This window comes from Ostrinia furnacalis, unplaced genomic scaffold (assembly GCF_004193835.3).
Source record: "Ostrinia furnacalis isolate ACB-3 unplaced genomic scaffold, ASM419383v2 OfSCF3657, whole genome shotgun sequence".
Classification (NCBI taxonomy): Eukaryota; Metazoa; Arthropoda; class Insecta; order Lepidoptera; family Crambidae; genus Ostrinia; species Ostrinia furnacalis.
The window spans coordinates 136,567-148,836 of NW_021133896.1; the positions used below are offsets into that span (position 1 = coordinate 136,567).

Here is a 12,270-nt window from a genome sequence, read left to right on the forward strand (position 1 = left end):
ACCAAAGAGATAAATATAACTTCTTGAGAAATGAAATTTCTTTAATGAGAAAAAATAAAAAGCAACATTACAATCACCTAACAGTACCTAAGGTAGATGTCATAATTTTCGACGGCGGAGGGGTCAGAGGAGGTGACAATATGATCACCTCCTGCTGGGCTAGGATGCGAGCCCGAGCGCGCATCAAAATGTATGGGCGAAATTGCGCTTATCGCGGCACGTATCCTAGGCCCACTGATTCCTCTCCACCCTCCACGGTGATGGTCAGAGAGCTGGGGGCGTGGGGGTACCCCCGCCTGCATAGCACGGACTACCACCACCGTCGGAAAGGCAAGGCCCGCCATACATCTGGCCTTGTGCCTGTACTCATACAGGAGGGCCCGCCATACAGGTGGGAAATTGCCGGGACGGACTGTGATAGTTGATGGCATTATCCGGATTCCCATAGTTCTTCACACTAAAGCGATCTCAGAGGTTATTTATGAGGGTATTCCTCATCCTTCCGATGAGAGGAGCCCCACATAATCTACCACTTCCCCGCAAGATAGGTAAGCAATTCCATGCTTTTTTTCCCCGAAAAAAAAAATTGACATAATTTTTATTTGATGATTATCTGGTAATTTTAACTAATCTTAACTTTGTATGAATTTAGACTGAATGCCAAAATTTTAAATCAGGTGAAACCACTTTTTACTGATTTTTTGCAGTCAAAAGTGATTTAGATAACGCCCTTGGTCCACCTCATAACAGTCTTGGTGATTATGAGTTTTATTTCATTCTGATATTTAATTTTGTAATGCGCCGATTATAATCGGCATATTTTGCCGAATAGTCGTCACTAGTCGGCCGACTACAAATGATGCCGAATAGTCGGCTTTCCCGACTAGTCGGCGACTAGTCGGCCCATCTCTAAATTAATTATTAAATTATACTATTATTTAAGCGGCTTCAGTCTCACAATAAATACTATACGGGGTCCGATACCGATCTGCTCTCATTAACTTAAACCTAAATAGGTATGTAGACATGATTCATTTTACATTCTTTTGTTAGGTAGATAGGTAATCATCCCATTTTCATGGTCTGGTGGAAAATACCAGCTTTTCAAGTAATGACTGTTGACTCCTTCGGCGTCGAGCCCGACAGGCCGCGGCCCACGCGCCGCCGCCCGCGACCCACGCGCCGCCGCCCGCGACCCACGCGCCGGCGGCCTAGCGCCGCCCAGCGCCGCCTAGCGCGAGCGCGGGAAGACCCGCAGACACATAATTACCAACGAGTTTCTTTGAAAAAATACCTCAGTACTTTTCCAATCTGATTAATAAAAGGTTTCATCTCTACAAATTAAAGTACAGTCGCATGACGATGAATAATTAAATTTCATTAGCTTATGATTTGATTACTTATTGGAAAGAAACCATATCAACGTAATAAAAATGTGATCTCCTTGCCGACTGATCGGCTTATTATAATTAAAGTAACTAAGTACAAATAGATATCCTTTTAACATCGAAATTGAAAAAATATAAATGTTACCAAGAAATGATTCAAAAGATTGATAAATTCGTATTTAATATCAAAGCGTTTTCCTATCAAAAGAAATGTACCTTAACAAAGCGAAGTTATGTAAATAATTTGCGCACATAACATTCCGATCGGAGCACCGCCGCCGCGCGCCGCAGCGCAGCCAGAGCAGCCCGGTCGCCGCGGCCGAGCCCCCCACCAGCTCGCTCCCGTCCTATCTGCCCCCTAGCTGGTGACATGCTGGGTGTAGCCATAGCATGCATGCTTATAAGTTTCTGAGCACGCCAGGCACGGCACGTAAAGTTGTGAACGTGCTGATCTGTTGGCGCTGCGCGGGTTGCGGGAAGCGAGCCGCGTCGGCGAGGACAGCTCTCCGTTAGCGCGCCGCATAATCCGGCAACATTCCGCCGCCGCCTCGCCCGGAGGGGCTGCTGTGGCCTCCTCAGACGTCCTCCTCATTCATATCACTAAAGTACCCGGTTGGTAGCGGCCCCCGTCCAGCACCTTCCTGCTACCTTTATGATGTCGTCGGTCAACCTTGTGGAGGGCAAAAAACTTATGCCACTCCAATATCATTACACTTGGGCTCCCTTGGATCTGTTTGAGCCCTTGTCGATTTCAGACGGATATTACGCGTTCTGGAATTTTGCCCATTTCCATGAATCGATTCCGAAAGGTTTGATCACTAACGAACGCACTAGTGGTTTGTCTTAGACGGCTTTGTATGGTCCGGGCGTTTATGAAACATGCAGCTGAACCTACTGCGACCTAAAGGACAGTTTATTCGACCAGCTATCCTATTATACTCACACTTTTAAACATCGAACATCAGTAATAATTTAAACGCCAAAACTCATTATTTTTATATTATTATAGTAATATTACAATAAATTCGACATAAGTAGGATCATCTAGGGCAGGGTTTCCCAAACTATCGCGAACGAACTTTAAGTGGGCCCTGCCTGTAAAACGATACACCACGCTACAGATTCGAGTCCATTATTTAGGTATATTGGTAACAGTTAAATTTCCTATATGTGGGTCCCGAGTTTGGAAACTTGTATTAGATGTGTCATAGCCCAGACAACTTTGGGAACCACTGATCTAGGGTCTATGGTAGTGTATACTCGTAATTGAAATTCAGACAGGCGGGGAGGTAGCGCGGCCGCGGGCGAGTGATGACGCCACTCTTCGCGCGAAGTGCTCCTCACACATTCACCGATACACGTTGGACAATGGAATTAACGCGGGGCGCGCTTCACAAGCAGCCCACGTAGGCCGCGCGCCTCGTCATGGTGCTGGCGTTGAAGAATGCAGCATCTGCGGCGCGCCTTCGGAGCAGCGGCGCGGTCGCAACTTTCAGAGATTGAGGGTGTTGTTAAGCACTAAAGCGCAGCGTTAGGAAAGTGTTCTGCTTATCTGCAGATATAAATGGAGTTTCCACATAATAACGGAGTAACTGGCACACTAGTTACAGACATCCGCTGCCGCCTGCCTTCGCTGAAGTTCGTTGATACGACTGGGCGTTTCCTACACTCATTACCGACGCATTTGTTTCGTGGACTCGATATGCTTCATTGCGTAATTCCCCATCGTTTACATAAATTGACTTTGAGTAGGTACAGCGTGGAGAGTACCTCCGGAACATTAAACTAGAACAAAGTAACAACCAGAAATAAAATGTGTAAATTGATTTTAAATGGATTACTTGCCGGAAACCTGTGGAGCTGCTAATTACAATTAGTACATTAGGTGGGAACATGTGGGAGCTTAGCGCGCCCCTGCGAACTAATAGCTAAAGCTTACGACGAGTGACGGCCCAATCATACCGGAATGATGGTTCTGACCGAAAACACTCATTTGGGAATCGATATTCCGTAATCGTATTGGAAATGTTTGCGGAGCGAGCGGGCGATGCCTCCGTGAGTCACCGCGGGCGGTGAGGCGCGGGCGCCGCTGCGGCATCGAATCGAAGTTAATATGCATCGGCAAAGATAGAGATTCCTGATAAACGACTATTCCTTCCATATGTTTTTAACACATTTTACTTTCATGGCATATTTGTAATCAGTTAGCGTTCGGACATTGTTTTGCGCGAGGGTCATTGATGCTCAAAGTTTAGATATATCGATGTTCTAAAGTGACTCATCACACCGAAGCTACACCTCGCTAGTGAGCTGAAGGCCCGGGCGGGCGTGCTGGAGTGCAGATAAAATCGGCGTGGAAATTGGCGATCGGCGCCGTCTCGTGTTATTTTATTAACACTCGCCATCGACCCCTAGTAAAAGAAGTTTACTTGATACATTTCTAGTTAACATGATCGCTTCTATAATTCAGTTGGCCCGCCTTCGGCGAACACCACGGACTGTAATTATGCGACATCCTTACACCGTTAGGTGTGTGCTTTTGAGTTCGAAAAGTCATTAAGCCGGTCGTTTGTTACCGCCCGGGGCCGTACGCGCGGTACACATTCGTCGTGAAATCTACTGAGCCTGTAAAAAAGCACAACGTTAACGATCCCCTCGTACAATGAAAGTAATTAAAATAATAGTCCCGGGCCGCATCACGCGAGCGCGAGCGTTCACGTATCGCGCGCGTCGCCGCTTCCGTGAGCCGCTCCGGTGCGAACCGAATTTACGAAAGGCGAATCCAATATTGTACGCGTTTAAAAGCAGGTTCGAACGTTTTATGTATAAAAGAATATTGCCTTTCGTGGATGGATATGAATGAGTAGCGGGTCGCCATTGCGCTGTTTATTATTCATTAGACGACTACATGTCACGCAAGAGCATAAGCACGCACAAGCTCAGCGCTTCTGAAACTTTTCCCTCCGCTATTGTGCCCCTTCCGTCGCCGGAGCGCGGCGGGCACCGCGGGCACGGCTCCGGAGCGCCGGCCGCGGCCATGTTGCGAACCGCTGGCGACGCCGCGCCCGCCCGGATCGTTTATTCCTCTTTATTAATATTCAAATCTGGCGTTATGACGTTTGCGATTTGTTCTCGAGCGTTGAGCGGCAACAGCCTCTGTTAAATACGAGACACGCAACGAGCGAATTGTATTTGCATTTGACCTATAAGCGTGTCTATTGTTCGCCACCGTCGCCCTGCGCGAGGGGACTCGCTGTCAGTTTGTCGTTCACTAACTTTGCCTACGACTATATCCATTGTTCCGTATTGTTCGACGAATGTAAGAAATAAATCGCTTAGATTGGCATGCAAGTAAGTACTCGTATGAAGTAATATTAAAAACCGTGTCTGAGCCGCAAAGGTATCAACTTAATTGTGCGAGTGGCGAAGGAGCGGAGGAGGTCCCCGCGCGGCCGCGGAATATAAACAATGCTGTTATCGTCGCGGCCGATCTGCGCCGCGCCGCCGCCGCACCACAAGCTTCTGTAGGGCTTCTAATTTCAACCTGGAATTTTCCTCATTACATTTTAATTTGCTCACCAAGTCTCTGCAATTATATGTATTGGGATGGCCGACTCAGAATTAAGAAAAATATTCAAATACATTAAATACCTTATGCATAACTATAGTCTGTTCATTACGTAACATTAGGCTGTTTTTAATATCGTACGGATTACATCACGGATGCGGAAGGACGCTTGCGGGTGTCAAAAATACCCTAAGTTTGTGGTAAAGTAACCTTAGTCTACCTACATTGTATGAAATGATTTTGTATTATGAAGGTACACAGCTAACTAACATAGCTAATATGCCCGAGAGCTTATCCTGATGACAGAGCTGCTTCGAATGTGCAATGATATAATTGCACAGAATACCAGACGAAAATAAAGATTTGGATAAGTTTTTCATGACTCAGTCCGCAAGTACTATCATGGTAACTTACGTCGTAATTCTTTTGGCTGAGTGCACCACCTGACTGTGACCGTAACTACAGGTGGGCAAGAAAGAAATGCACTTTTGAAAATACAAGCAAATGAAAACTTACAATTTTGTGGAACTTTAACTATTCCAATTTGAAAAAAATTTAATGAAAATTGTTTTTAAATTTACTTTTTTTTTATTTCATCATGTGATTCCCTTGACGTTTATAACATTCGATCAACATGCATCAACATTTTGGAAAAACTTTCGTTAGTTACCTCTAAATACTCGTAGATACAGGATGGATGAATGCTGCAGAGTTTTTGAATTATTAGATACTCTGCTCTTAAGGTAACCTAACAAAAAGAAGTTTGCTGGAATGAGATTAGGGCTTCTTGGTGGCAATGAGATTTCACCCCTGCTTAATAGATTTTTTGGATTGAAAGGACGATTCATTTTTGAGAGCACTTTACTTGCATGATGAAAAGCTTTTTGATTTCAAAGTTGCAAGATTTGTAATGCTATGACAGGAGCACTTGGTTTCATCAAAATAGGGCTAAGTGTCACACTTCAAATAAAGCATTTAGGTGATAAGAGACATGTTCCCACAAAAAAATCATTTCACATCTCCTGGCCACCACCAGGCCCTGATCTCACTCCAGAAAACTCCTTTTTGTGGTGTTACCTTAAGAAAAGAGAATATCTCACTTATATATCAACAACCATGCAGCAACTGAAGCTGAACATTCGGCAAAAAATGGAAAATAGGTTTCGAGGTAACACAGAGTCATCAAAATATTTTAATACATACCTTTGCTGTCGCCAATTGCGCTGTACAGAACAAATAAGTTTACGCTTTTAAGGCATATTGCGAGCATTTACACGGGAACCCCTGTGGTTAGTCTCAACAAAGCCCTACAATAACATTATATAAGGTACATTACATACATACGTCCAGGATATATAGGAACTACCACCTTTTTCTAGTACATCGGGAATCTTTGCGGAAACCAAACTGGGCTTTAATGCTACCATCCGAAAACTGCATCTTTTATTAGCAGAGTGCGAGGCGGTCACAACAGCAACGACATGCTCAACACCTTAGCGGAGACGTTTTCACCGCTACTGTGGAAACGTTTCGTGCAGAGCGAGAGTGATCACGGGACCTTACTGCCCCCCAGCTGATCTCTCCCTGCATTCGTTGATATTTTCATTGGCTAATTCTAAATTATTTGAATTTAGGGATGTGATTATAGATAATGATGATTAAAGATATATATTGCAACAGTGTTGTCATATTATGTGTCAGCACACGCGGAAGAAGGCTGCGGACACCAGCCGCCACCAGGCTGTTGTTCATGTGACGCGGACAGAGAGCAGAAATAACAGGAGTGGAACTGACAGGCAATCCCCTCTAGCAATGTAAGTAGACCAGTGGTTCACTCAGTTTATAAAAACTAGTTGCAGCGCCACCAATGACATATTCCAAATGTCACTATTGAAGAGTAACGTGCTGCGATAAAAATGGTGAATTGCAGTGTTTTTAATTGTNCTTCTTCACTCCCTCTATGATAGCTAATGCTTCTAGCTCATAGCTTGTATATCTTGATTCGGCTTCTGAGGTTCTCTTACTCATGTAGTATACAGGATGCCAACCATCTTCATGTTGCTGCATTAATATCGCAGAATAGGCAACAGCTGATGCATCTGTATGCAATTCAGTAGGTAGGTTTGAGTCATAAATCTTTAGTACTGGAGAATCACTTAACTTTCGCTTCAAAGTCTCAAATGCTATTATCTCTTTATCACCAAATTGAAACAAAATGTCCTTCTTTAATAAATCTGTTAGTGGTTTAGCTATCTGTGCATAATCTTTTATATATTTTCGGAAATATGAGGTTAGACCAAGAAAACTGCGAACTTGCCTTGTTGTTGCTGGCTTTGGATATCTCATCACTGCATCTATCTTCTCAGTGGTCGGTCTCACCTCTCCGTCTTTAACCAAGTGTCCCAAATATTCTATTTCTCTGCAAACCAATTTTGCCTTTTTCCAATTCATTTCTAACCCATATCGCTCTGAAATCATAAGCACATTTTTAAGNTTATCGTTATAAATCTCATGAAATACTTCGGACAAATGCTCAAACCGAAAGGAGCCCTTAAAAACTCATATTGTCCATTGTGTGTAACAAAAGATGTATACTTTATCGACTCTTCACTTACTCTCAGGTGAAAGAACCCGTTTTTTAAATCTAACACGCTGAACACTTTGGCACCTTTTAATNCAGACTCTTCACTTACTCTCAGGTGAAAGAACCCGTTTTTTAAACCTAACACGCTGTACATTTTGGCATCTTTTAATTTATCTATTAAATCTTCAATTACTGGTAATGGAAACTCGTCTTTCATAATCTTTCTGTTCAACATCCTATAGTCAACGCAAACTCTAATGGAATTATCTTTTTTCTTGACCAAAACCAATGGACTACTATATTCAGAGTGACTTACGCGTATTATGTCCTTTTCTAACCATTCTGCAATCTGTTCCTCCACAATCTCCTGCTCCTTAAGTGCCAGTCGTCGCGGTCGTAGTGCTACAGGTACCTCATCCTTAAGCACAATCTTGAGCTGCAGTGGTGCTTCCTCCGTCTGTTCCGGTTTGTACTTCTGTATACACTCGATGACTTCCTCTCTCAAAGCTGGATCTTTCATGGGACCTACAACAGAATTAGATGAACATACCTCACTCACATAACATCCCAGTCGTTCCCATTCTTTAGTATAAAACTTTACACAACCCTTTTTAATCACAACTGTTACGTCATTCAAAAACTCTTGTCCTAGTATTACGTCGTAAGGTACATACTCTTTGTTTATTACATGAAATATTACGTCTAAATAATATTGTTCGTCTACGCACAGGTTTAGGAGACACTTTCCCAACGAACGCACTGTTCCTTGTCCAATTCCAGATAGCACCAAATCATCTTTCTCACATTTGGGCTTTCCCAACTCGATGTAAACGTCCTCCGATATGATATTCACGTCGCTGCCGGAGTCAACTAACGCTTTTTGCTGTATTTCATTCATTGTCAACACAATAACCGGCTTTTTCTCCTCCGTTTTGTTGATCTGAGAGGTTGACAATGTTGACATCTCGTCGTAAACAAATGTCGCCATCTTTGGTTCGTCGTCGTTCGTACTGGAGCCGCTAGGGGCGCTGCCTTCTATGGAGTTTGACGTAGTGAACATCGTCCGCTTCTTGTCATGATGTTGGTAGTCTTGTAGCTCGTTCCATAGCTCACCGCTGGAGGCGCCGCAGTCTCGAGTGATGTCAGCCGCGAACATAGCGCTCTTCTTTTGTCTGTGGTCGTCTTGCCGAGATTTACCGAACTCCTCCGAAGTCTTCCGATTCGCCGTCGCAGTCGAAGTGCAAGCCGATCCAACATGGCCGAATTGGTTGCACTTAAAGCACTTCATACCTTTGCTTTTATGCGGGCAATCAGTTGATGCATGTCCAGTCTCTCCACAGCTATAGCACCGAATCTTCCACGACCCTCGTCGATCACTCTGCTGCTTGCTTGTACTCACTGCACGCCTCTGCTGCACAGCACTCTGCATTTTTCTTGATATCGTTTCATAGATTTTAAGCTTCTCCTTTAAGTCGTTATAGGTTGTAACACCGTAAAGCATGATCTTGTTTGTTTCTACGTCCACGATTCCGTCAACGATGTATTTAATCGCAACGTAGTCCGGCATCTTGCCACGCTTGCCCAACTCCTTCATGATCAGCATATAGTCGAGGCATGTTTCATCCACCCGCTTCTTTCTAGCACTCATTTGTTCGTGAATGGCTTTGATGTCAACGGTGTCTGGGAATTCTTTACATATCGCTGCTTTCAAGTCGTCCCAACTCTTAAACGGACGTTCGGATCTGAGCCACAGCTGCGCAGTGTCCGTCAGTGACCTTCGTGCCACCAGCAGCTGCTGCAACGGAGACCAACCGAATATTTCCGCGTTGCTCTCGACGTCTTCAATCCAGCGTGACACGGGATAGGTATTATCTCTCCCGCTGTATCTAGGCACCAACTCCGCCGTCAATTGCAACATGTGCGTCGGGTTATGCGTGATATTGTCGTCATCACAATCTTCATAGTCGTCTTGTCGGCTTTTACGTCTTTCTTTCGGCATGTTTCCGTCGTATGATCCCGTCTGAATCTTGAAACACGCCGGCCGGTACAATGGCGTCGTCGTACGCGTGTGCTCGTACGTCTTATTGAGATTTTCTCACGAAGTACACCGTCCACCGCGAAGATAATTATCCCGGACGAGCCCCCAAAATTTGTAGGGACGGGGCTTCGCAAGGAAAATCAGTTTCTTCCAACAATATGTATAATCTTCTTTTATAAAATACAGAGCCACACTTACTCATAACCGTCTTACCGCCATGACCCCTTTCCTTCCTTCTCACTCACTCACCGTACATTCGTCTCGCTCACACTCGATCGTTCATCCAAAGAGTTTAAGACAATAGAGTATTTACCCATAGATGTTACAATCCTACATGTATAAGAGAATTGATCTCAAGTAAGTTAGTGACAGATGAACTAGTATTCGTTACTATAGCGGTTTATTTAATTGTGATTGTGACCCTCACGCCCTTGCTCAAGGCAGTCTAGGAACTTTGCCAAAGTCAATTATTCTGAGCTGATCAATTGATACAACTATGCAAGGCATTAGTTATTAAATTTCTCGATAACTTGAGACTATCGATTGTGTCCCAGCTTTTCGTCAATGAGCAAAATTCTGGAAGTTTCCAAAACTTCAGATTGACCTCCTGAGTCCTTAGTTTTGGGATCAAAAAGTTTTAATTTTATTTTTGGCAGGAAACACATGTTTGACGTTTACATTGGTGTATCAGGGATATGTGGGAATTGTTAAAAATAACTAATGATGCGTGGGAAGCGCATTGACATTGAACTTGCAGTTGCATGTGTTTTGGAAGGGCATGTGTGATACGTAGAGGTCGATAAGGATATTAGTTTAAGTTTTTTTTAAAACTTATTGTAATGTGACATAAACCATTTGAATTTTGGTCATATTTGTTATACTAAACATAACAAAGGTAAAGGGTAGTGATTCCTTAGGACAGGACTTAAATAGTGTCACTCTCAGTTTCTGGACAAGACATTGACAGTTTCTAGGCTAGAGCTGAGATAGTTTAGTTCACGGGACTTAAATTAGTCATAACCACTTTTTTAGGTTGGGACTCGTTGACATCAATCGATATAAATACTTCAGGCTACAATAAGTGCCAATTTTTCTAAAAAAACAATTGAAGCTAATGTTGGTCTATTATTTTAAACTGGGACGAATGAAACGCTTTACTGGATATGAAAAAAACAAAGCTGTTTACAAAAAAAAAAGAAATACATTTGAGATCTAAGTTAAAATTCTATTAGGTACCTACTCAATAAATTAAACAGCTACGATATTTGTGATTGCAAAACTAGAAAATTATTAAATTCGTTAAGTTGTTGGACGTCCTGTCTTACTGAAATCTCTCACCAACTGAAAAAACAACTATATTATATTCTTCCCTTAATTTCAAATAACGTAAACTGAGTTTTTTTTAATTATAAAGTTTTCAAATGTAAAATGAAACCTATTTAATCCTTCCTACTTAAGCTCTTTAGAGAGGACTGAATGAGTAAGTTTAATTACGAAAGTTAAATGACTGTACCTTTAGGAATTACTGGAATAACTTGAATTTATCAAAATTAACCGTGGACCGAAGTTACCTGGGATTTAGTATTAGAACCGTAATCAAGTTCCAACAAAATTTCATAATCGAATTCTTAAATCATTTTGGAGTTTCATTCACAGGATCAAATCAGTTTGAAGAACACAGAAGTGTTAATTAAAATAAAACAGTTAAGTCAAGATAATTTCTGTAATCTTATTACTCAGTTATAAATGAAGTCACTTAACCATTTAGAGTCGTTTAAGTGAACAGATAGCGGAACAATGGGAATTAAAAAGATTCACATCCACATGCCAGATGGATGGTTATAGATATTACCATTAACTTGATTTATAATGACAGAAGAGACAGATAGCTCATTTCACGGTCAAGAATACGATTTTGTTTTTAACACCATGAGAATATACAAAATTACAAACAAAGTATGTTGAACCCGGAATATTTTAAAAACATTGACGTTTCATAATTTCATAGAATTAAAAATACAATAGGCTCGGGATTTGGGTATTTCGTTGATCAACCGAAAAATAAACTGCCAAAAGTACCTACATAAAATGCCAAATGGTAAACGCCTTTCGACATTGGCGAAACCAATGTGTTTCAAATACGCATCAACGTTGCTACTTATTAAAAAGCGTCACTAAATGCATAGCGACAATATACAATTTCTCTGTTCCTGTTTGTCTGAGGCATGAGTCTTAATTTTTACAATTAAAAACACATACGAGCAAGTGAAGATAAAGTCAAACGCAGCTTCAGTATAACCCTATATTTTTGCTATGCAATAATATGTCTTATTTGACTTTGCATTGCGACCGTTTGTCCATACCGACATTGTCCAAATGTCCATTGAAGAAAGGATTGCCTGCGCCTGCGATATCAACCCATTTTATGCGGCATATGCTCAGCGGGCAGCTGCGTTAAACATTCACTCTGCACACAATTGCTGTGCACATGTGCATCTGAATCATAGAGTCTGGGGGTGTATTCTGCTTAACTTCATAGAAATGTCTGCGACCGTCTCTTTCTACCCTGGTATAGGAAGTAATAGAATAGAACTTAGATTGTGTGGTAGGGTGTGTGGAATGGAGAGGAGAGTCCTGCCGGATAGGAGACATGTCAATACTACCACACGCGAAGCATGCAGTTGCAGCGAGA

At 42.5% G+C, this 12,270-nt stretch overlaps 1 protein-coding gene across 4 annotated transcripts; it reads right to left on the bottom strand.

Moving 5' to 3' along the window:
- Positions 1 to 6,906: 6,906 nt before the first annotated feature.
- LOC114358071 (uncharacterized) lies at positions 6,907 to 9,907 on the bottom strand. 4 transcript variants are annotated; one of them, XR_003656353.1, is made up of 3 exons: positions 8,269 to 9,907; positions 7,857 to 8,065; positions 6,907 to 7,424 (listed from the first exon to the last, which is right to left on the bottom strand). XR_003656353.1 is itself a non-coding variant. In XM_028311943.1 (3 exons), the coding sequence occupies exons 1-3, from the start codon at positions 9,537 to 9,539 to the stop codon at positions 7,410 to 7,412; spliced, it is 1,905 nt and encodes a 634-aa protein (XP_028167744.1). In that variant the 5' UTR covers positions 9,540 to 9,907; the 3' UTR covers positions 6,907 to 7,409. The 4 variants fall into 4 exon arrangements, 3 of the variants coding, with proteins under 3 accessions (XP_028167744.1, XP_028167746.1, XP_028167745.1); XM_028311943.1 differs by adding an exon at positions 7,572 to 7,616 and having other exon boundaries at positions 7,695 to 9,907; XM_028311945.1 differs by having other exon boundaries at positions 7,857 to 9,907.
- Between the last annotated feature and the right edge of the window lie 2,363 nt (positions 9,908 to 12,270).

Excerpts from the sequence above, each read along its gene's own strand:
- LOC114358071 (XM_028311943.1), bottom strand. The coding sequence starts at position 9,539 with ATGCCGAAAGAAAGACGTAAAAGCCGACAAGACGACTATGAAGATTGT. Across the intron at positions 7,617-7,694 it reads ATAAATTAAAAGATGCCAAA|GTGTTCAGCGTGTTAGATTT; the intron begins ATGTACAGCGTG and ends AAAGGTGCCAAA.